General features: G+C 30.8%; 4 protein-coding genes across 11 annotated transcripts; 1 reads left to right on the top strand and 3 right to left on the bottom strand.

The window, feature by feature from the left end:
• Positions 1-904: 904 nt before the first annotated feature.
• On the top strand, positions 905-2,292 carry LOC138934133 (cytochrome c oxidase subunit 5B, mitochondrial). The gene is made up of 3 exons (XM_070297574.1): positions 905-1,066; positions 1,290-1,360; positions 1,651-2,292. Exons 1-3 carry the CDS (start codon positions 985-987, stop codon positions 1,855-1,857), a joined length of 360 nt encoding a protein of 119 aa, XP_070153675.1. The 5' UTR covers positions 905-984; the 3' UTR covers positions 1,858-2,292.
• On the bottom strand, positions 2,179-4,768 carry Uri (unconventional prefoldin RPB5 interactor). Of its 3 annotated transcripts, XM_070297570.1 has the most exons (7): positions 4,322-4,768; positions 4,086-4,122; positions 3,732-3,981; positions 3,502-3,651; positions 3,271-3,418; positions 2,495-3,206; positions 2,179-2,414 (listed from the first exon to the last, which is right to left on the bottom strand). In XM_070297570.1, exons 1-7 carry the CDS (start codon positions 4,402-4,404, stop codon positions 2,295-2,297), a joined length of 1,500 nt encoding a protein of 499 aa, XP_070153671.1. In that variant the 5' UTR covers positions 4,405-4,768; the 3' UTR covers positions 2,179-2,294. The 3 variants fall into 3 exon arrangements, with proteins under 3 accessions (XP_070153671.1, XP_070153672.1, XP_070153673.1); XM_070297571.1 differs by having other exon boundaries at positions 4,086-4,768; XM_070297572.1 differs by lacking the exon at positions 4,086-4,122.
• A 2,325-nt stretch (positions 4,769-7,093) lies between these two features.
• Positions 7,094-10,294, bottom strand: LOC138933877 (beta-catenin-like protein 1). Of its 2 annotated transcripts, none has more exons than XM_070297011.1 (9): positions 10,111-10,293; positions 9,348-9,727; positions 8,924-9,255; positions 8,528-8,751; positions 8,268-8,450; positions 8,046-8,193; positions 7,745-7,911; positions 7,479-7,662; positions 7,094-7,389 (listed from the first exon to the last, which is right to left on the bottom strand). In XM_070297011.1, exons 1-9 carry the CDS (start codon positions 10,138-10,140, stop codon positions 7,301-7,303), a joined length of 1,737 nt encoding a protein of 578 aa, XP_070153112.1. In that variant the 5' UTR covers positions 10,141-10,293; the 3' UTR covers positions 7,094-7,300. The 2 variants fall into 2 exon arrangements, 1 of the variants encoding a protein (XP_070153112.1); XR_011447049.1 differs by having other exon boundaries at positions 7,300-7,389; positions 7,479-7,577; positions 10,111-10,294.
• A 1,377-nt stretch (positions 10,295-11,671) lies between these two features.
• Positions 11,672-15,218, bottom strand: LOC138933884 (transmembrane protein 185A). Of its 5 annotated transcripts, none has more exons than XR_011447051.1 (7): positions 14,921-15,218; positions 14,460-14,805; positions 14,074-14,373; positions 13,867-13,990; positions 13,239-13,464; positions 13,059-13,137; positions 11,672-11,975 (listed from the first exon to the last, which is right to left on the bottom strand). XR_011447051.1 is itself a non-coding variant. In XM_070297024.1 (6 exons), exons 1-5 carry the CDS (start codon positions 14,956-14,958, stop codon positions 13,253-13,255), a joined length of 1,020 nt encoding a protein of 339 aa, XP_070153125.1. In that variant the 5' UTR covers positions 14,959-15,218; the 3' UTR covers positions 12,289-13,137; positions 13,239-13,252. The 5 variants fall into 5 exon arrangements, 2 of the variants coding, with proteins under 2 accessions (XP_070153125.1, XP_070153127.1); XR_011447050.1 differs by having other exon boundaries at positions 11,672-11,926; XR_011447052.1 differs by lacking the exon at positions 11,672-11,975 and adding an exon at positions 12,289-12,633 and having other exon boundaries at positions 12,905-13,137.
• Positions 15,219-24,129: the final 8,911 nt, after the last annotated feature.

Raw genomic sequence — 24,129 nt, 5'->3', positions numbered from 1 at the left:
ATATAGTTAGTGAAATATATATATAATTTATTATTTTATAAAAATATATCAAAGTACAAATCTATAGTATAAATATAAATAATCTTTTAACATTTGTACGAAAGTCTGTGTAAAAATTATAAGTATAAACCGTTGTTTTTCTACAACTGTAACATTACAATGCGAAAATCAATTTAATTTTTAAAAATTATGAGTATGTATTTTTTCAGCCACAAACAAATATTAAATATTAAATTGTGTATACATAGCATCGCTCATCAGTTTCAAAAATTTCGCATGTCTGTTGAGGGTATCGATTCTATAATTTAAGTAAGAGTGAAAATTACAAAAATGAGCAATTTACTAGGTTTGGACCAATGAAATTAAAAATTTTTTAGTAAATTCGCTCATTTTTGTAATTTTCGCCTTCACTTGAATTATAGAATCGATACTTAAATTGCCTACAGCTCTCCTATCACCAAATTGTGCAGGTAACAATAATTGGCGCCGCAATAAATATCATAAACCATTCGTTTGATATGGGGTCGACATATATTCAAACGATAATATATTTTTGAATACCTCGTCGGTATAATTCAAATAAAAAAAATGTGTTGTTTGATTTCCAAAGATTATATACATGCTTGTATTCTATGTTTGAAATACTAATAGATAAATAACATTGATTTACTTATACTCTTATCTCATAAATTAAATAATATTAAAATTGATTATTAATCATTTTTCATAAAGTATTAAATATCAATATTTAATATAATTTATAAATAATATATGTATATATATATATATATAAATTATAAATAATTTATTATTTATATTGTAGAAGTTATCAACGCAGAGAAAGCGAGATTGCAGCGCTGCGCGCGCGCCGTTCCTGGGGATAACAATCTCTGCGCATCGTTCAATTCATGCCTAAAAATAAGGACTTAACCCAAGTAACCCGACAGTCGAATAGCGTGTGACATCTGTTCTGCAGCTTGAAAAATGGCGTGGTTATGCGCCCGTAGCGTGCTTCAAACGTGTCGACGACCGATCTCCTACAGTCTCGCGTGTGCTCAAAAAAAATGTAAATATCTCGTTCGTAAAACGCTCCCGAATATACTTATACGTCCGTCTTCGGATAACATGTTTCTCTCGTCTTTATACTTGGACGTACTCCATATTACGTAATATATTTTTCGTTCGTCTAATCGATTTTCATCTTTTCATTGGCCACGTCCGATGTATTTTGACGCACAGAAAAAATTCGGAAAAATTCTCGATTCATGTAAGTTTTCTTTTCTCGACAGTCGCTGATTCCCTCGATCATGCCACTGGTTTGGAGAAGAGGGAGATGCTCGCCCGTTTAGCCGGTAACGATGTGAGTTGTGAAGTTTTTACAAGTTTAATGGAAACATCTCTATTGCCCTGATGTGCTAATGATATGATCTAATGTATCACGATCTTTTCGATATGCATCTATTTTATCTTCTTACGAAACTTTTATGCATATACTTATTTTTATATATCGCAAACTCATTTTTATAGGGCTGCATTTTATCCTGTATTCGTACTTTTACTACAGATTACTATGTTATAATAATTAATAGAATATCTCTTGTAAAAGAAAAAACAATATAATATATATTCTGCTAACTTGTTTCTCTCTAGGATCCCTATAATTTGACTATAAAACGACGACCAGACAGTACAAAGGAGAATCCTAATATAGTCTATAGCGCATTTGAGAGTCGTATAATGGGATGCATTTGTGATGAAGATGCATTGCATGTAAATTGGATGTGGCTGCATCAAGGTCCCCCACGTCGCTGCGAATGTGGCCATTGGTTTAAGCTAGTCGAGAAAGCACCGATATAATATACTTAAGGATGAACTAGTGGATTGTTTTCAACATAGAATTAATATTATATTAGACAGTAATTACATCTATTTTCATTTATTACCACATTCTTCCTCTATGTATCCTATCCAAAAAATAAATCTTTCATTGTACCAGAACTGCAAAAATAAACAAATCTATTGTAAATATTATGTATCATATGTAGTTTTTCACATTCTGCGTCGTTAAAATATATGGTTCTTTTTATTACTAAAATACGAATTAACAGAATTACATACATGGAATAAATTGCAATTTTTACAAAATTATTCCATGTAAAGATTATTTTTTGTTTTAAACTAAATTACATGCAGCTGAATATATTATAAGCACATCGTCTTAGAGAACATATATATTTATTTTTGTTTTGTATATAAAGAAAATTCTAATTATAATAAATATATGTATGTATATATCACTTCTTTTTTCCAGCTCGCTCCAGTTTAAACCTACTTACAATTTTCTTTTCATTCTTTTTTTCTAAAGTATTATTCATTGGTGATATTTTATTTTCTTGGACTTTTTCCTTGATTACCTACACAAAATATAACTATCAGCATATATAATTACTTCTTTAGTGGTGTATTATTATTATTAAATTGTTTTTCTACTTACAGAATTGTAGGCAGAATGTTTAACATGGTCATCTTCATCTTCTACATCAATATTACTTTCTTCGTTCAAAGGAGGAACAATTTGATTGGGAATCATATCATTTGGAGATTTTTTCAAAATTGATTTGGGAACACTAAAAATTTTATAAATATCTACTGGACTTTGTATTTCTGTATTACTTGATGCAGATATGTTTGGAATATGGGATGAATGTGAAAACTCAATCTTAATGATATCATTTTCATTTTCCGAATCATTATTATATGTTTTATCTTGTTTTGAAATAAAACAGGATTCTTTATTAGGCATTGATATTTCTCCTTCTTCTGTATTGCTTTCTATATTTTCCATAAAGCATGATTCAATAAATGACACTCTTCTTGTTTTCCTTGCATTTGTGAGTTTGAATATATCTTCTCTAGATTCAGGTGAGTGATTATTTTTTAATTCCTCTTGACTAGAATTTACAGTGAGATTAAAATGTTCATTTTTTATAACATTTGTATCGAGAATTTTATCTCGAGTTGCATCGGAGCTATTGTCCGATGTATTATATGTGATTTTACTCATTTGAGTATCTCTCAATTTTTCAAATTCTTCCTCAATTATCTCTGTTGTAATTTCGGCAGAATTAGATGACTCTTCCTCCGAATCGTCATAGACTTCTCCCTCTTTCAAATCGCCATAAAAATCTTTTCGTTCAGCTTCCAGTCTGCATAAAAATTTGAATAGATTGGTCACTAATAAGAATTTTAATTTTAAAAATGAAACCTAACCTGCATATTTCATCTTTTAGTTCTTCTTCTAATTCTAATTCATCTAGTCTTTTAAAAAGATCTTCTTCAGTGCAAATATTAGTCTTTTCTTTTTTTCTCAACTCTGCTAGTTTCTGATAATACTCCTTTTCACGCTGCCTATGTTGTACTACAAATAAACATACTTTGTGATTCTAGCATCTCTCTAAATAAAAATATATTTTAAAAAACACATATATGATAAATATTTACTCTTCCATTTATCAAGTTTATCTTCATTCCAATGTTCCAATATATCTTTTCTATCTTCTTCTCCAAAAATATCATGTTTTAATGGGAAATATAGTCTCGTCTCATACAAGTTTCTTTCAGCTTCTAAATCTTTCAACATTTTTTCTGCCCCTGAAATAAGAAAATATGATGTGTGTAATATATTTAATATAAAATGACAAAACAAAAACATATATATATAAAATTTATACAAGCTATCCTCTTTTTGCACAATGAGATTGCCTGTGATGCACTATATTTTGCAAAATAACCATCTCCCAGATAAACCATAATTTCATTAGTATGAATTAGTTTTCCTTTCATTAATGCTCGCTTGCCAATAGGCACCATACAATTTTCCGAGACAGATAACGGATATACTTCAAGTCCTTCTATCACCTTTTTATACTTGTTTCTATAATCGTTCCATGTATTTATTTGTTTCTCATTTTGTTCAAGTTCCTGTAACATATATACCAGTTATTGATTTTTGTATTGTAATAAATATAATTTAAATAAAAAATTGTCACAAATGTATACAATTTGAGTGAAAAACATAATTATACCTGTGCGAAAACATTAGTCAACAGTATCCGTTGATAACTTTTCATTTGTTCAGAGCCCATTGTTGCATTATTAATTACAATATTATCCATTGTAGATATATCATATAAAAAAATCAAATATTGTGTAAGATACAAAGTAAAAAATATATTCGTACAAATATACGTGTAGGCTAAACAATTTTGTTTTCTTTCGTATTATTCGTATACACTAGAGAGAAGCCTGAGAGAGGCAATACCGGCGATTTTCGTGGGACGCTTTTTCTAGGCCGTAGAGCAGCGCCGTGCATCCACTTTTAGGAATTAGAAACACTGTGCTCATATCCACTTTTCGCTACTGTCAGTTAAATCTCCATATGATTCATGTCCGTGCTAGATTCACTTTTCGATCTTTTCGATCTTTTCGACAGTAGTAGTACACTGATTGCTTGACAAAGAGAGATGTTGGCGCCGTCTTTGTCTCTCTTTCATCGCGTATGTGTGTAGTATCCGTGAAAGCACACACCGATACACGGATGCGATCGTGAGAGATAAATCTAGATAAGGAGCGACAATCGCGTGCTGTCCTTGTTTCTCTAACGTATCGCTTTACGGTCGAGATACAACCTGAAAATTCTTTCTGGCCTCCAACTATTGGCTTAGTACGTTGCATATTTGCAATTCTGCATTGAATTGGCCAAATATGGATAATATTCTCCTCTTATTACAAATTTTTTTTTAAATATTAATTTATTTTATTCATATAATAAAATTACTAATTAATTAATATTTCCCGGTATTAAACTTTCACCTAATCAAATCTATAATATTCTCCTCTTATTACAAATTTTTTTTTAAATATTAATTTATTTTATTCATATAATAAAATTACTAATTAATTAATATTTCCCGGTATTAAACTTTCACCTAATCAAATCTATAATATTCTCCTCTTATTACAAATTTGACTTATCCAAATTACATCCATCCGTATTAAAATCCAGTTCTAATTCCTTGATAGTAGATACGAATGAAACATCGGATAGATTTTCTACTAACTTTGCTTTAACATCAAAATGGATATATTCTCCTCGTTCTACGTTGGATACAACAGCAGAATTTGGTGGTGTATTAAAAAACACATGAAGATGAAGATGAAGAAAAGGAAAGCCCATCCTCTTCTCTATCCATATTATGCCTCATACTAAAAATATCATTTACGAAATTAATATTAATGGAAGAACTACAACCGACAATTGATGAAATATGATTATCTTGTATATTATTTTCAATATTATTGGAAGAAGATGAATAATTTTGCACAGTCATTATATTTGCACGTTCGTTATCAATTTTCTTAATACTCTCGCTATGTCGATTTGCGATTCAAAGATATCTCTTCAACGTATTGGTATCATTTGCATTGTGTCTACCCAGGCACAAGGATGTCCTTAGGATGTCCAAAGGGCATCCAGGACATACATGTAGGATATCCTCAGGATATCCCATTGTAATCCTCAGATCTCCTCTGGATGTCCTGAGGAAGAGTAAATGATAGCCGTATATTAACCTCTGGAGAATCCAGGGAGATCCTGTGGAACATCTTAAGGCTTTTTATAGGATATGTTAGGGATATTTTTCGTATGTTTCAAGGAGCAAATTTTAAAATTTAAATATAAATTAAAATTTTGTTTTGTTATTTACTGCCAATATTAAAAATCTAATATTAAAAATAGTTCACCGTTCTTTAATATTTGAGGCTTTCGTGCTGTACATGAATATTTTAGGTTTGGCTCCCGGGTTTGAGTTGTGTAATATTTTCTAAACAATCCAATATCTGAATTCCCTATGTTGGGATTGCATCAGAAATTGAACTGATAAAAAATAATTACATTTGTAATTTCCTGTCAGTTGCTCTTTGCAAACTTTATATAATTCTCATGACCAAATCTCATCAAATATGAGTTCGCGTGTCGCATAGCGGTAAACAAACGAACTAGCGGTTGAATACTATTGTTCGTAAAGTTTTTGGAATGTTGCGAACAGTAACATTTCTCATGAAATATTAAATAAATAATAATTTTAGATATATGAAAATGTGCGCATCAAATTCAATTATTAATATTAAACGAAATTAACCTTAACAATTAATTGCACATGTATATGTCCTCTGGAAATCCAAGACATCCAATATAATAGACAGGGCAGATATATCCTACAGACATCCAGGGGTTATCCAGTGGACATTTATAGGACATTGATACTTATTATAATACTTAAGATTTCTAAATTATATTAAATAGCAGACACAACTAAAAATAATTATGTATGCATATTAAATTTTTATAAATATATTTGTAATAATATCTTGAAACATTCTACAAATGTCCTGAACCGTCCTGGACATATTCAGGATGATCCTGAAATTGTGCTGTCTGGGTTATGTAAAAAAAATTTTCCACTTCTTTCGACAGCTATCAAACTACATGTTTTTTTTCCCATATGACTAGGCTTACTTTGACAATCATTTTACGGTTATTTATTAATTGTCAAAGGAAAAGCTTAGTTTCCGGATAATTTTACAAGTATACTAAAGCGATCTGTAGTCTTGTTTCTTTAAAATATTTTTTTATTTAAAAATGGCATTCTCAAGTATACTCAGCGTGTCATTTCTCGCTTCTGACGTTCCAATATGGTCATTCCAATATGGCCGCGGTGACTATACTGAGGAGCCTTAATATTCTATTCTTCAAATCCTACAATTTTTGTTTAAAATATTTTTTTTTGTTTCGTTCATTAGAGATTAAAAGTTATTTACTAAAAAATCTTCCATAACTCGCTCTCGGCATCAACAAAGTCAAATTATGGCAAATATTTCATTCTATCTGTTATATCATGGACAGGATCGGGATAGGAACGTCGAAGCATGTTACAATTTTCCTATATCATTACTTTCGTGAAAAAAAAAAAAATAATAATAATAATAATTTAAGTAAAATATACATTTTTATTTATTTATAGAAACACGCATACAGTTGATTCCGCTCGGATTTTGACAAAATATCATTTCTGGCTAGACCTCAATTAATAGCTATTTTAACATACCTGCATATTTGTGTAATGATTACATGTCCTTTATTGCATTATACATTATATATAGCAATATAAAGTTACTAAATTTTATTATGATTTACAATGATATATTTTGACATCAATATACATATCGTACAAAATACATATCAAAATTTATCAATTAATTGTAAGATATGTTGCTGTTCTGCTTCTTTCCATTCTGTATCACCAACATCTCCTAAGTTACCAGCATATTCTGGTTTTTTTAAATGAAAAAAATATGTATTTTTTTGTATGGATTTATAATTTAATCTATAGAATTAAATGATATTACATATAATTTACCTCTCATAATGTGTCGAATTGTTTTAAGAGATGCTCTTCTCTGTGCCAAGATTCTTGTTACTCGCTGTTTGACTGCAGGTGGACAGCCAGTGCAAGCTTCTAAAAGTACATAATCTACTAATTGCAATATAAATAATCCACCATCTAATCTTCTTAAATAGGATTCTTCTTCATCTTCATCCTCCTTGTAATAAAAATAAATAAGAAAGGATATGAATGCTCACTTTTTTGTTTTTAGATGTATATTTCTGATTATGCATATTTACCTTTCCATTCTTTTCTACTTCCTCTACTTTCTCAAGATACTTGAAATGCAATTCCATTAACCGATCCACTTTTTCATAATCATTCTCTGTAAATTTGCTAAGTAGTCTTTGACGCTGTTGTCCTTTGCAATTTCTCAACATACTTGCTATGATGGAAACTACATGTTCTGCAAAATTTTTTGATATTTTCACGATTCAATTTATTTTATAAATTGCTTTTTTAGTGATATTAATAAATATAAATTACATACACATTATTATAAACTATCTTATATATGTTTTCAATCATTTGTGTAAATACCTTCATGCTCTTCTGCAGTAAGCATCTTTTTTCTATTTTTTGTTGGAGTTTTCATAAACAGAGGAAATATTGTTCGTAATCCAAGAATATCTACAAACTTACTGCAATTATCTTTTCCATCTGGACCATTCATAGCATGATCTAAAACCTACAATTAATAATAATAATAATTTTAACTGATATGATTAATTATTAAACTTATCCTGCTGTAGTTAAATTTACTTTAAGAGATCCATTCCGTGACATTTTCTTTTCTCTCAACATTAAATTCATAAGTTGAAGACCTTCACCACGTAGAAATCTATCGCGATTTACAGTAGCCATTAAACTTGAGCATAAAACGTTAAATAAATTTTCCATCATCTCTTGTTCCTCTGCAGTCTGTGGATCATGTCTCTTATAATACTGCAAATAATCCAATTTTAAATTGATTAAATTTGAAAACTTGATATATAAAAGTTTATGAAAATATAAATGCATACAGCTAATTGTTGTAATAAAACATCAATTCCATCTAAGTCACCTAAAAGAAGTCTATTCTCTGGTGTGTGCTGCAAAAGTATAGACAAAAGTTCACTAGCATAAAGTTTATTTGCATCAAAAGGTATTTTTGTCTTAATTCGACGCAGTAACCATTGCATTAAACCTTGCTTTCCGGCATCTGCACACAAGTCTGGTCTAAACTCCAAAAGGTTTTCGAAAATAGCTGGAAGTTAAAATCATCGTTTTTACTATATTTTTTTACTATTATTTATAAATTTTTTTTTATCAACATATAAACTAATTATGCTTTCAAAATAGTTTACAAAATACTTTAAATATTTAAAAGATATTCTTTTTTAATTTTCAACATGATATTTTTTCCCTTAAATAATTACCAAGTGTATTAAAAACACCATCGCTTTCTTCTTTCACTGCCTCGTCAAGTCTTTCAAGATTTTGTACCAGAAGAGCGCAAACTTGTTGTTCCAACAAAGCATCAATGAGTGTATCTGCACCTTCTTGACTTTCATGTAATATATCTACATCAGTCAATTCTTGCAGAAGATCCACTACACCAACTGCTATATCGGTATTTTCATGAGATAATAATTCAAGTAAAGAAGGCACAGCACCTAATTCTACCATCAACTGATACAGATCTGGATTAGTCGCTACAATATGCAGCTCTTGCAGAGTTTCATGCAATTCCACTTCAGATTCCATAAATCTGTAGAAGTCCAAAGCTTAGAGAAATAATTATATATTAAGATCTATATGTGTTTCAAGGCACTAACTTATGTACATACTATATGTACATACTTCTCTGGTTGATCCGGAAATTTAACTCTCATTTCCTGATTTCTAAGACCTCTCTTCTCAAATAAAAGAATCATACGTTTCAGTGTTGCCTCATCCAGTGCTTCGACTTCGGGAGCCTCAGTTTCTACATATTTTAATATATCTTGTTTCTCCTTCTCTGTCAGTTGCGGTTCTATCACATCGTAAGTTGATGAGGGTATGGCAGTCCTGATAGGTGTGGGAGGTTCACTATCCTTGGATGATATTATTTCAACTTCTTTGGGCTGCCGTTGACGTGCATGGTATGGAGTTTTTATTACTCTTTTTGGTTTCTTCGGATTCTCCCAATCATCTTCGTCATCCTCTTCTCCCGCTGCCGGTCGTTTCGGTGTATTTGGAGGCTATACACACACACACACACACACACACACACATATAAATGTGAGGTTAAATTAAATAATATATATATAATATATTCCGAATACACAAAACACAAATAAATCATTAGGCTCTACGCACAATAGAAAAAATATTAGGAATAGGAATAAAATATTAAATATCAGGAGCAATTTGGAATTATTTTACTTCAAACAAGGGAATAGAATGGATTAACGCATAATAAAATAAAAAAATAAAAATTAGAAATAATTAATCCATTCCGTTTCCTTGTTTGAAGTAAAATAATTCCGAATTGCTCCTCCTGATATTTAATATTTTATTCCTATTCCTAATATTTTTTCTATTGTGCGCATAGTCTTATTCGAAAATTATTTCTAATACATACTTTATAAGATAATAGTTCTCCGATATCCATTTGTCAAACAGAGATTGCTTAAAAATTACAAGCAAAAAATGTAAAAAATGTTGAAATGAAAACACTTTTATGTCATTAATTATTGTCAAAATGTTTTCTCAAGCTGCGTTCCGATATTCACTGCCAGCAGAGAGAAGTCTGAAGGTAACATTTCATGAGCAGTGAAAAGCAGCAGCAGTTTAGAAAGTCACTAGAATCGGTGACGTACTTCCGGCGCAAGTTTTTACTGTTTGAAGTTCATCCTGTTGAACAGCAAAGCAGTAAAAGCTGTGTTTTGATTATATATGTACATATATTCTAAAATATGGAATCACCAGGGGTAAGTTTGTAGGAACTATAATTATAAAAATAAAAGCCTACTAGTGCTTTTATTTTCATTCCTTTATATCTCAATTAATATTGAAATTGAGATTTAAAGCGGGGAGCACACACTTTTGCATAAGCGTATAATCATAAACATAAGGAATTTGATTGGTCAATTTTCTTATGCATAAGGAACTGGACCAATCAAATTCCTTATGCTTATGATTATGCGCTTATGCAGAAGTGTGTGCTCTCCGCTTAAGGCTATCGCACATAAATTGACATAGTTACATATGCATAGCATAAGATCGCGTCTGGACCAATGAGCAGTTCCATATTCCAATAATGTCTCAACAATATTTCATTGCAACTTGCAAGATTGTAACATTGCTGCAATGTAATTGCAATGTTCTGTGCTGTATGGGGTCTGTCATTTGGTTCATATCCGTGCTACATCCACTTTTCGATCTTTTCGATAGTGGTAGTTGGTAGTACAATGGTAGTAGCTCTCTGTTAAAAATATAAGGAATAGGGAACAAATATTAGAAATAAGGACTGATTTGACTTTTGTTAAAGTAACTTTACAGTACTGTAAAGTAAAGTAACGTTACTTTAAAGTAACTTACAAGCTATGTAAACACTACATAATCTGGAAAATTGAAAAGAAAATACTTTAACAAAAGTCAAGTCAGTCCTTATATCTCTAAGGGTGATTACATAGAGCGCGGAAACGCGGATTAGCGGAACAAGAGTGAAGCCAATCGCGAGCATTCTACAGTTTTTGTTATGCTCGCGATTGGTTTTCTTCTCGTTCCGCATGACGCTAATCCGCGTTTCCGCTCTTCATGTAATAGTACCCTAATATCTATTTCTTATATTTTCGGTTGTGCGGGAGCCTTAACGTGCGCTCGGTTAAAGACCGGTGCTGATTGGCCCGACTTTATTCGATATAACTAAATTTTTAAGCGTTATAGAAAAAAATAGTTCAGTTTTCACTTTTCGATTCATTTTTTGGTAAGAAATAACGCTATATACTAATGAGCGGTCTTTACATACCCTGTATACTACATATATTATATATTCTATGGATGCATATATGCATTTTGAAATATTGTCTCAGATGCAAGATAGTATAACTAAAATTAATTAATTAAACATTGCCGTTGATACCAAAAAATAGAAATTTTATTAGATTATATATATATATATATCATATTTTACTAGCATTTATCTACCATAACGTAGTAGAGATCCATACAATATTTAATATTTATTATACATAATATTATTGTGATATAACAGTCCGTACATTATTTCTCGATTATAATATATAATAAATGATTGGGCATTTTTTCTGATATTACAATGTCTAGCAACATTAACAGTAACATGGCTTTTTCTAGATTTATCCAGCTTTCTTCATTTTTTTCTTGTTTTCTGACGTCCTGCTATTTTAGAGATGCAAAGTGTTCAGTCTTGTATCCTAGCCAACATATACATCCACTTAATACAATCTCTTAGCTTATTAAGGCCTAGAATAAAGTATATATAAGCAATAACTATACAGGGTGTCCCAGATCATTTGGGACAATACTTGTGTGCAGATAGAGCGGACCAAACTGAGTCGAAAAGTAATCTTTCATTTTTTTTTTATAATGCTTAATAAACGAGTTATTATTGAGTAAAGTCTGGCCAATCAGCGCCGATCTTTAACCGGGCGCACGTCGGTGAGCCGCGCGCCTGATAGTATGCGGCAGCGCACACTTCACGACGCGCGTCTCACCGACGTGCGCCTGGCTAAAGGTTGGCGCTAATTGACCAGACTTTACTCAATAATAACTCCTTTATTAAGCATTATAATAAAAAATGAGACAACTTTTCAACTCAGTTTGGTCTGCTCTATCTACAAACGAGTATTGTCCCAAATGATCCGAGACACCCTATATATTCTAGTATATAGGGTGTCAATTTGAAAACTTTCAGATGGGGGAAAACTACAGATTGTCTATTAATTTTTATAACAGAAATTTATTACAATTTTTTATTTAATTAAATGTTCAAAATGATGTCCATTATTTTATAACCAATAATAAAGTGTTCTCAAATTCTGTCCAGACATTTCGAAACATTTGCCTGGGAATGGATTTGCACTCTGAAGATCCGTTGCCGAAATTGTTAAATCGTTGCAGACTGTAATTTTTCATTAAACATTGTTTCTAATTCCTTACTATAACACAATTTATAACAAACAAAAATTAAATAAAACGTCTAATTTACAGCTTTAAGAAATAACCACTTTTTCAATGAAATTAGTGTAATACAAAAACAAATCGATTGATTTAAATTTTTCTTGTGCAAGTGAAAAATACTCGTCAAGATCTTTAATTTAAGATATCACAGATGGGGTAGTGCCATTTGAGATGTTAAAGTTAAAGTAGGGGGCATGTAAGGAGTGACCTACCTCTTGACAGTCATACTCTGATTTGATGTCCCCCTTGCTATCGAATATTTTCCCCAAACTATGTTTTGATATATTTACTAGTTTTCGAGATATCCCGAATAAAAGTTTTCAAATTGACACCCTGTATATGTTATTTATATTTAAATATATGTACCTGATTATTCTATATCAGACATTTGACCTTTGTATAAGTCAATCACATTAAAAATAATATTTAAATATATGAGTTAACCCTGTAAAATATAAGAATAAAAAATTTTGTACAGCTAATTTATATCATACATTATGAAATATAATCACATAGCACATTTCCCAAATGCATCTCTACGAATACCTGCTTTGAGCCAATCAGTCAGGCATGTCTATAGAGATTATAGGCACAACAGGTTTCATTAGGTCGATTTTCTTAATAAGTTTTTCACTCTTTTCCGTAATCATTGGCTCAGATGGTGGTTGATCTCGTTCATCTCTTGGTTGGTATGAAATATTACCATATTCTTGAAGCAATGGACATAAACCTAATAGGAAGTGACAAAAGTCTTTTCTGATACCAAACCACCCTGGACAAAAATTCCATCATTCTTATATTCTAACTAAAATTAATCATAAAAAAAGAAATATATGTATATGTCTGTGTTTTATATGTAAAAAAATGGAAAAAGAGTTTAGGACTTATAAAGTAGATAATATTTAGGTCAAATAAAAAATGTTCAATAAATATGGATTAAAAAATCAATTATGTCAGAATTAGAATTGATCAAAATCGAATTTTTCAATCTATGTTCATGAAACATTTTTTATTACTCGATTTAGTATATATTATTTAATCCTATAAGTCCTTAATCCTTTTTTTATACATTCTGTATGCGTATGTGTGTATTTGTGCATAATATTTAAAAAATAATCCATAATATATCATTCTAAAATATTATTAAATAACAGTTTGCAAGATTGGGTCTTACATCTATTTCCACCTTTTGCACCAAAAGACATAAAAATAAGAGTTATATGTGACACAAGGAGTGGCATTGCCACTGTTGTATAATTTATTGAAATATCTCCATCCAATTTATTTGCTAATAGTACCTAAAAAATAACAAATAAATAATGATACAAAAGGAAAAATATAATCTACTTAAGTAAGCAGATAAAAAAATGCATAGTTATACCTGGAACACTAAAATGGGAACAACAAGAAATGTATACGCTAATGCCGAATTCAAGGAGGTTCGCCTCTGACGAGCATTGATCTGCGGTGTTCTCAATAAAACAGCAGCAAATACTATTGCATATAAAACAGCCACTAAGGATAAACATAGGAGTGCCCACACTGGCACGAATACAACTTCCCAACTCCATGTTATAAAACCATCCAACCTCAAAGCCAAAAAAATAAATTGTAATACATTCACTGCACAGAATAACTCAAGCTCAAATGATCGATCATGTTTTACGGCCCAGATGCATACCTATATCGCAATAAAGTATTGTCAGAAGACAATTTAGATAATTATACAAATTGTTGATAATAGTGTTGGAAGATTCAACTACTTACCGCAATAGATACTATTGAGATAAATATCAAGGGTATGAATACAAGTATCCATAAGTGTCTCTCTGATTCTAACTTGTCGCATACCAACAATTCAAACATTAATAGAATTAAATGTAATGCCAAGGTAATCAGCATCGCTTTATAATGCACATAGGCATCACCTTCCAATCTTGCATGCGGATGTCTCCACCAGACATAACTTCCGACTATAGCTCCCAAAATTACCATGCTTTTCCAAAACCATATTGGGCTAAATATCGACCAATAACTCCATTCTATAAAGCCGTCTAATCGAAGAGCGAATAGAGATGTAAATATCATCAAACAGGAATGTACCAGAAATTTACTGAAATTAAAAATTAACATATCATATCTATATTTATATTAGGAGTTATTGCAAAATAAATTCATATTATTCTTGAAATCACTTGATGTTATGTTCAATAATGTATAAGAATTACCTTGGATTGAAGTCTTGAAAAAGCGTTTGCAAATTCATAATTATCAGAGCGATTATGTAGGCCAATTAATCAAAGAGGATCTTTATATGATTTGTCGAATAGAGATACATGCTATGATATGAGCATTCGATTTCATTTACCATAGATATTACTACAGAAAAGCGCAAGCAATAGCTCGTGCATCTGCATTCAAAAAAATAATAAATTACAACCCGTCACAAAATATCAAACATATTGAATAATACTGAAAGATAATGAATGAAACAGCTAATAATTATCGGTTCCAGTTTCCCCTACCATTTCTTACTCTCTCTCTCTCTCTCAATTTTTCTTTCTTTCTCTCTCACGTTCGAAAATCCTACTCGTAAGGCGGAGTTTCCACTGAGCGCGTCACGCGTCGCGTCATGTGTCGCGTCATGTGTCGCGTTACGAGGTAGCCAATCAGAACGTCTGTTTTATTGCATCAACTCCGACGCGATCTTCTTGCGCGACGCGTCGGATTGGTTCGTTCGGTTGCTCGACATTCTCGCATTCGCCATTGCTGGTCATGACCACCATGTCTCGCCAGTGATATAATTAGCAATATAGAAAAAAAGTAACTTTAAAAACTTTGGTAATAACATAATTTCATACATATACATACACACTATATTCACTCTGTTTCAATTTCCGATATTTAATACACTGTTTTAATGTTTATAGGTGCCATATACTGTTTTACAAAAAACAGGTGAAAACAGGTGTAATCAGAAATAGATTTTATTTGTACTTATAGTAGTATATCTAGGCCGGTTCTAACTCAAGTCCTCTGAGGGGGGTGGGGGGGGGGGGCGAAGGGAAATCGCTGCGGGGAGTATGACGTCACGCGCGGCGAAACTGGTTGGCATTGCCAAAATATTTCGCATCGAACGGCAAAAGATATTCTTACTCTTTTTCAAGAAATAGGAAAAGAGTTTAATGTTTTGAAAAATATGAGTATGGGCCAAACAAAATGTACAAGTATAATTTCAAATGTGTTATGTCCGATTGAGACGGATCGTATAGTTAACAGCATTCAAAACACTAAATTTTCAATTTTTATTGATGAAACATCTGATATTTCAAATGAAAAATGGATGACGTTTCTTGTTCGGTATGTTGATTCGAAAACATTAAACATTCGCTCGCAATTAGTAAAATTAATTAATATTGATGCGAGAGACTGCAGCGCAGAAAAATTGTTTAATGCTTTTAAAGCTGAAATGTGGAAATTGAATATTCCATTTTTAAATATTGTTGCTTTATCATGTGACAATGCATCCGTAATGACGGGAAAACATCTTTCATTTAAAAAAAAGCTGAAAGAGATGTGTAAAAATTTAATTACACTTCCATGTCCTTGTCATTCCACTGCATTAGTTGCGCATGCCGCATGCGCTAAAATACCGGATTATTGCGAGGAATTTAAAAAAAAATCGTGAATTTTATTAACGGTAGTCCAAAACGTTCGACAATTTATCAAGAGTTCTGTGAATGTTTTCAGCAAACAAACCTAAAAATTTTAAAGTTGTCTGATACACGGTGGCTTTCTCATCATTCATGTGTTGAAAGACTTCTTGAGTCTTGGGATACTATCAAGTTATTTCTGAATGAAATTACCATAAGCGAAAGAACAAAGTCTGGAACATATTTATTATCTATGATGCAAAATCTAGATATAAAAGCCTATTTCTTATTTTTACAGCATATTTTAAATTTTTTAAATTTATTTAATGCATTTTTCCAAACTGTGGAAACTAGAATACATTTATTGCAGCCAAAGTCAGTAGAACTTTTAACCACAGTTTGCAAACATTTTTTAAAGTCAGAGCATTTGAATAATTTATGTGATAATATTAAATTTGATGAAAAGGAGAATCAAAAATTGTTAGAAGAAGTTTCTTTAGGATCTGAATGTGAAGACTACCTCGATGAATTAATGAAGGAAGAACATGCAGATATAGTTGCAAATGTTCGAAAGAATTGTTTGCAATTTTATGTAACTGCCGCCGAGGAAATTTATAAAAGATTACCAATTAATGATAAATTTTTATCAAAATTAAAAGTTTTCGAACATAACCTAGTATTATTAGATATTGATAGAGAAACATCATTCAATGATGTTTCTTTTATCGCTGAAACTCTTGGCGGGTTTGACGAAAACGGTTTGAAGAAAGAATGGCTTACTTTTACATCTAGATTTTACAATAACAGAAAAGGAAAAGCTATTAAAATTAAGCTTTGATGATATGTGGAAACAAATTTTACAAAGTCAGTATTCCACTAATATTGATAAATATCCCAATCTCAAACGTCTTTTGAATGCTGTTAGATCACTTCCAAATTTGAATGCCGATCCAGAAAGAATGTTTTCTGTTTTAACAGATTTAAAAACAAAAAAACGAAATAAACTTTCGTCTTCCTCTATAAATGCTATTTGTGTTTTGAAATCAGCATTGAAAGCAAGAAAAGAAACCATTCTAAACATGGAGATTGATGAGAAGCATTTATCTCTCATGTCGTCGGACAAATTATATAACACTCCTCCTAAAAAACAAAAAAGCAGTCTTACATTGTATGCTGCAGATATTTGTGATATTGCTGGTCCCTCAACATCTACCGATATGCAATAATAATGTTCAGAAGATAATGACTTATATTTTATGGCCATTATTATTCATATAATATAATATAATAAAAATAGTTGCTTTACTTATTTTCTTGTAAAAATATCATGTCGGTAATAGATATTATGTCTCCAAAAGACACCATATTTGTAAAAGGCGCGTCTAAAAATTTTCATGTCTGTAATAGACATTATGTTTGCAAAAGACATAATAAAGTAAATATGTAAAAAAATATTATGTTTACAAGAGACATCAATAAAATGTGGTACAATAGGGCTCCAGGCGAAGATCCACATAATAAAAAAATCTAACGCGCCATTAGTGGAACCTCATAGGTGGTGTGGAAGTCCATTCACTCTTTGTTCTTATATTATTGTAATATTTATAATTTTACACAAATATATATTTATGTAAATAATTAATAAAGTAATTATTAAAGTAAAGAAATAAGAAATCGCATATATCCTTACACGTAAATATATCACTTTTACCATATCATAATAAATAATAAAACTTAATATAGCATAACGAAAAAATGTTTTATATAACTATGTATATATATACATATATACATAATAAAAAGTTCACGAGTCGGAAAAGCATTTAACGCTGTCGTATGTAATAAGCCAAGCGCCAAGCGATCAACATTGCCTTCGTTGCCAGCTCGGTAGAAAGTGAGAAGAAGACGGAAAACATATGTCTGTTCTTCTCTACTCTCCGAAACTAACCGAAGCGCAGAGCGCACATGTACGCGGTTCGCGCTTGTGTGCGTTATCCCCTCCATTGCTGAGCCGTGAGCCGCGGGACCTGTTTCTGGTCACACTGGTTTGGCTCCCGGGTTTGAGCTGTGTAATATTTTTTAAACAATCCAATATCTGAATTCCCTATGTTGGGATTGCATCAGAAATTGAACTGATAGAAAATATTTACATTTGTAATTTCCTGTCAGTTGCTCTTTGCAAGCTTTATATAATACTCATAACCAAATCTCAAATACGAGTTCGCGTGTCGCATAACGGTAAACAAACGAACTAGCGGTTGAATACTATTGTTTGTAAAATTTTTGGAATGTTGCGAACAGTAACATTTCTCATGAAATATATAATAAATAATAATTTTAGATATATAAAAATGTGCGCATCAAATTCAATTATTAATATTAAACGAAATTAATGTTAACAATTAATTGCACATGTATATGTTCTCTGAAAATCCAAAAGACATCCATATAATAGACAGGGCAAATATATCCTACAGACATCCAGGGGTTATCCAGTGGACATTTATAGGACATTAATACTTATTATTTGCTATCTGGGATAATACTTAAGATTTCTAAATTATATTAAATAGCAGACACAACTAAAAATAATTATGTATGCATATTAAATTTTTATAAATATATTTATAATAATATCTTAAAACATCCTACAAATGTCCTGAACCGTCCTGGACATATTCTGGATGATCCTGAGGATGTTTTGTGCTGTCTGGGTATATATAAAATATAATAATTAACTTTTATATTACTGTTGAAATAATTAATTTATCTGTCATAAACTGTTCTAGTTCGCCGGCCGCTTGCTACCGCTGCAATATCGCGTCACTGATCTGTCTATTAATCTCATGTTTATTCTCATCATTTCATCTCTTACACTGTCACCACAGATGAATAGACAGATAGCCAATGGCCCGGGTTAAGGCGAGACTGGTCTTTCTCACTGGTTTCAGCGCCATACCGTCATAACGGCCAATGCAGTAACTACGTTCTCAAGCAAATTGGCAATTACGAAGCGACGCGTTACGCGGCATGCAGACTTCTCGTTGCGTATAACAGCGTGACATAATATGCTTCTTCGAGCTACATTTATATTAATTTAAATAAATAAATATACACACACATACATACGCGCGCGCATATGTATACTAATAAAACTACAATATTAATATACATTAGTTAACAGCGATAAAAATAAGCTGAAATCAGGAATTAATATTTTTTTTACATTTAAGTATCACGCGCACATCTTGATTCAAAATAAGAGTCTTGAGACCGAAACTCGACTCTAGACACGCGCACGTTGAAATATCCGCTATCGCGACACGCGATGCGAATTAATGTGCGGGAACATTGTAAATAAGCCAAGTCACAAATAAAGCTGATATTTATCTATTTATTTAACGTGGAAAGTGTCTGAATTATTTAACTAAAGTACGTGTATTTCCCAGGCGGAGCCCGAATTCCTAAATTCCTTCCGGCAAACGATCCCAACTACCGTACCTCTCCCGGAGGCACAACATAACATTTAAATACGATTTTTATGAAGAAAATATTTTAATACAAAACAGAATATTGCGCAAAATAAAAAATACTAGAAACAAGAATAAACATTAAATATTACTTGTAAAATATTTACTATAAAAAAAAATTAAATAATGAAAAATGTATTACTTAATAAATATTTAAAAAAATTTGTCTACAAAAAAATCAATAATGATTAGTTTATAACATCGGAACAATAACATAATAAATGAAAGACAAAATCAGCTGAGCAATGAAAATCAATATCACATGTAGTAAAAAAATCAATAATGGATAACAGATTTACTGCGCAAAATAACAGAATAATGAGACAAATCAATTGGGGTATCAAAAATACATAGTTGGCTTTTAAAAAAATGTAATTTGCAACATGCAGGTGCATACTTCTTTTTAAAGGCAACCATGTATTTTCTTTACATCTTTACATATATGTATATATATATATATATATATATATATATACTGGGTGGCCCATTTTAATCCATCCAGTCGAATATCTCAAAAACCAAGCCCGGAAGAGAAAAATGTTTCAGACAAAAGTTGTTTGGTTTCGAGGGGGCCATAAGATGGTGACAATGATTTGACCTTGGAATATCATTTGAAGGTCATGTGAAGGTCAACTTTAAAATCTCAAATGAAAACCCCCATTTTTTATTTAGTATTCTTGTAGCTGACATCGAAAGCTTTCCAAAACACTATAATAAAGTATTATTTCATTAAGTAATTTTTGAGTTATTTTATATTTTAATCTGACATATTTTGATATAAAAAATTAAATATCTCGTAAAATATCTAGTTTTTGATAATCTTACCGTAATACTTCTATGTACAGAATAATGAGACAAATCAATTAGTATAAAAAAAATTGTTTTTAAGAAAATTATTTACAATGTATTTTTTTAAACAATTATTTGTTTTTTTTGGCACTAATTAATTTGTCTTATTATTCTGTACATAGAAGTATTACGGTAAAATAATCGAAAACTGAATATTTTACGAAATATTTTATTTTTTATATCAAAATATGTCAGATTAAAATATAAAATAACTCAAAAAGTACTTAATCAAAAAATACTTTATTATAGTGTTTTGGAAAGCTCTCGATGTCAGCTATAAGAATACTAAATAAAAAATGGGGGTTTCCGTTTAAGATTTTAAAGTTGACCTTTATATGACCTTCAAATAATTTTCCAAGGTCAAATCATTGTCACCATCTTATGGCTCCCTCGAAACCAAACAACTTTTGTCTGAAACATTTTTCTCTTCCGTGCTTGGTTTTTGAGATATTCGACTGGATGGATTAAAATGGGCCACCCAGTATATATACAAGTATATAATTGATATGAACAAGAGATTTTACATAACAAGTAAGAAAAATTTGAAAATGTAATTTTACAGTAATTAAATTATGTATAAACAATTCAAATTAATTAATGATATGCATTTTATGCGGTAAATCTGTTATCCGTTATTGATTTTTTCAATATATTGATTTTTATTGCTTAATTATTGCTTAATTATTTGTCGTTTGTTCATTATGATATTACATATATTAAACTTATAATTTAATAAACTATAAGCATTAATGATTTTTCTGTAGACAAAATATCAACAATTATTTAACGTCATCGTAATCATAAGATGTTGACTATGTGTCGACTATGTGTTGACTATGTCGTTGATCGATGAAAAAAGAGATAGTAACAATATATTTGTTCTCTTTAAATTCTCCGATTCCTCGAAACCGGAGCCGGAGCTCGGAACTCTCATGTACGTGGCTTGTGCCTGTGGTTAAGAAGCGATGAGATGCAGAAAAGTGCGAGAATCCAAAGAGCAACATACAAACATGTCTCATTTTAATCTATCACCCTGATTTATGATTATTTATCAATTTACGAAAAAAATGTTTCAAGCAAAAGTTGTTTGACCTTAAGAGGAATATAAGAAGGTGTCATTAGTTTGACCTTGGATAATTGTTTGAAGATTATGTAGAAATCATTTTTAATTTTTTAATTAGAATTCTCTATTTTTCATTGCATATTCTTGTAGTTTATTCAAGAACTTTTTTAAACATTATAATTTAATATTTTATTGTTAAGTATTTTTTGAGTTATAAGGCTTGAATATTGCAATATTTTGACATAAAATACAAAATATTTTGTAAAACATTCAATTTTGGGTAATCACTTTTATGCGCAGAATAATGGGACAAATCAATTGATGTAAAAAAAAACACAATTGTTTTTAAGAAAAATATATAATTTGCAACATGCAGCTGCATACTTTTTTTTTAAAGCAACTATTTGTTTTCTTCACATTAATTGATTCATACCATTATTCTGTGCATAAAAGTATTAAAATAAGATAATCAAAAACTGAATATTTTACAAGATTTATTTTGTATTTTATGTAAAAAAAATTTAATTATAGTGTTTTGAAAAGCTCTCCAGATAGGTTACAAGAAGATTAAATAAAAAATAGTTTTATTTAAAAAATTAAAGGTAATCTTTACGTGATTTTCAAATTACCATTTGTGTCATCAGCAAGTAAAAGAGATCTTCTGTAAAAATTGCGACAATATGCTGATTTTGTCAGAGATATAATGCAATTAATCCGACATTATTAAAGCATAGAAATGCATATATTTTATATGTACACTTTGTATGCAATTAAAACAGCATAAAATTATAAGTAACTATTTGTTATTTTATGCTATTCTAATTACATCACAAAGTATACCTAAAATATTTGCATGCTATGTTCAGCATATCTGTCTATCTGGGTATATATACATATATATAAAGTTTAAAAATCTGAAATTATATTTAACACCATTGTAAGAATAAGCGAGCAATGTGTCGTCTACGTTGTCGGATCGGTGAAAAGAGAGACAGAAACAATATATCTGTTATCTTTAAATTTTCCGATTCCTCGAAACAGGAGCCGCGGAGCGCCTGTGTCCAGTGCGGTATTCCCTCCAATCATTTGTTAACGACTCGCGTCGTCGTTTGTTATTGAAAGCTCAATCTGGCTACTGCTCTGCGAGCCTTTGGCGTTGTCGAGCATTATTTCATTGTGCTGCTAAGCTATTTTTATTGTGATATTTTTGCGACTTTTTATCGTAGTTATTTAAACTACGATACTTATACATGTTACTGCGAATTGTGGAGTGAATTGTGCCGTGAAACGTGCAAGATCCGGATCCGGAACTGTGGATTTTAATTAAATCCACAGTTTAAACAACATTTTAGTTTTGAGAAAATCACGTGATTTCTTCAAAACTAAACGCGGAGATAGCTTTTTCGTGTTTTCCATTCGCGGCCGAGAGATTTTATTGCAGGATTTTATTTATTTATTTTTTTTTATTATTATTAAACGCGGAGATAGCGTTCTTTTATGTGTTTTCCATTCGCGGCCGAAAGATTTTTTGCAGGATTTTTTTTTCAATTAAGCACGGAGATTCGCGGAGATTGTGTTTTTTCTGTCGTTTTCCGTTCGCGGCCGAGAAGTTTTTTGTTGCAGGATTTTTTCGTGGATTAAAATGGATAAGGATAAGAGTATGAAGAAAATCTCAGTATTCGACAGATGCCTTTATAAAAACTGTGATAGTGTTAAATCAGAAAACTGTAAATTGTTTCGTTTTCCACAAAAGACTGATAGAAGATTTGATATTTGGATAAGAAACTGTGGTAAGTAAAAATAGAAAAATCTTGAAAATATTTGACGGTGATAAATATAAGACCTGTCGTAACCCGACCAATTTCTTAATATATTAAAGAATAAAACAATAAAGTGAAATAGAAAAGTGTAAGAAAGGGCTGAGTAAAGCAAAGCAGTAAAATTAGAAAAGAGATTCTTATTATTAATCAAGCCGAATAATTAAAAATTAAAATATCAGAAATTAGACGTTTCCGCACATTCGCATTTGTGGCATTCGACTGTATTTAATAAGTGTTACATGCCTGTAAAATTTTAAAAGTGGACATAAATAGTATACGATAGCTTAGTTGATTTATGTTTAACTACAGGTAATGAAAATCTACTGGAGTGGTCCCCGGCATCTATTCGAAAAGCTGGATTATGTGCAAAACATTTTAATAAAAAAGATTTGATAAGTGATACAAGATTACATATTGGAAGAAATCCCATACCATGGGTTCCCAAGAATATTGAGATTTCTGTTGTCTGTGAGAATAATACAGAAGAAGCCACAAGCATTGAAGAAATTGAACAACAAAATG

This window comes from Polyergus mexicanus, unplaced genomic scaffold (genome assembly GCF_030449975.1).
Source record: "Polyergus mexicanus isolate NDT 795.1 unplaced genomic scaffold, iyPolMexi1.0 SCAF_6, whole genome shotgun sequence".
Lineage (NCBI taxonomy): Eukaryota > Metazoa > Arthropoda > Insecta > Hymenoptera > Formicidae > Polyergus > Polyergus mexicanus.
Note: the sequence above shows the minus strand (reverse complement) of the source record. Positions and strands in the feature narration are given on the sequence as shown.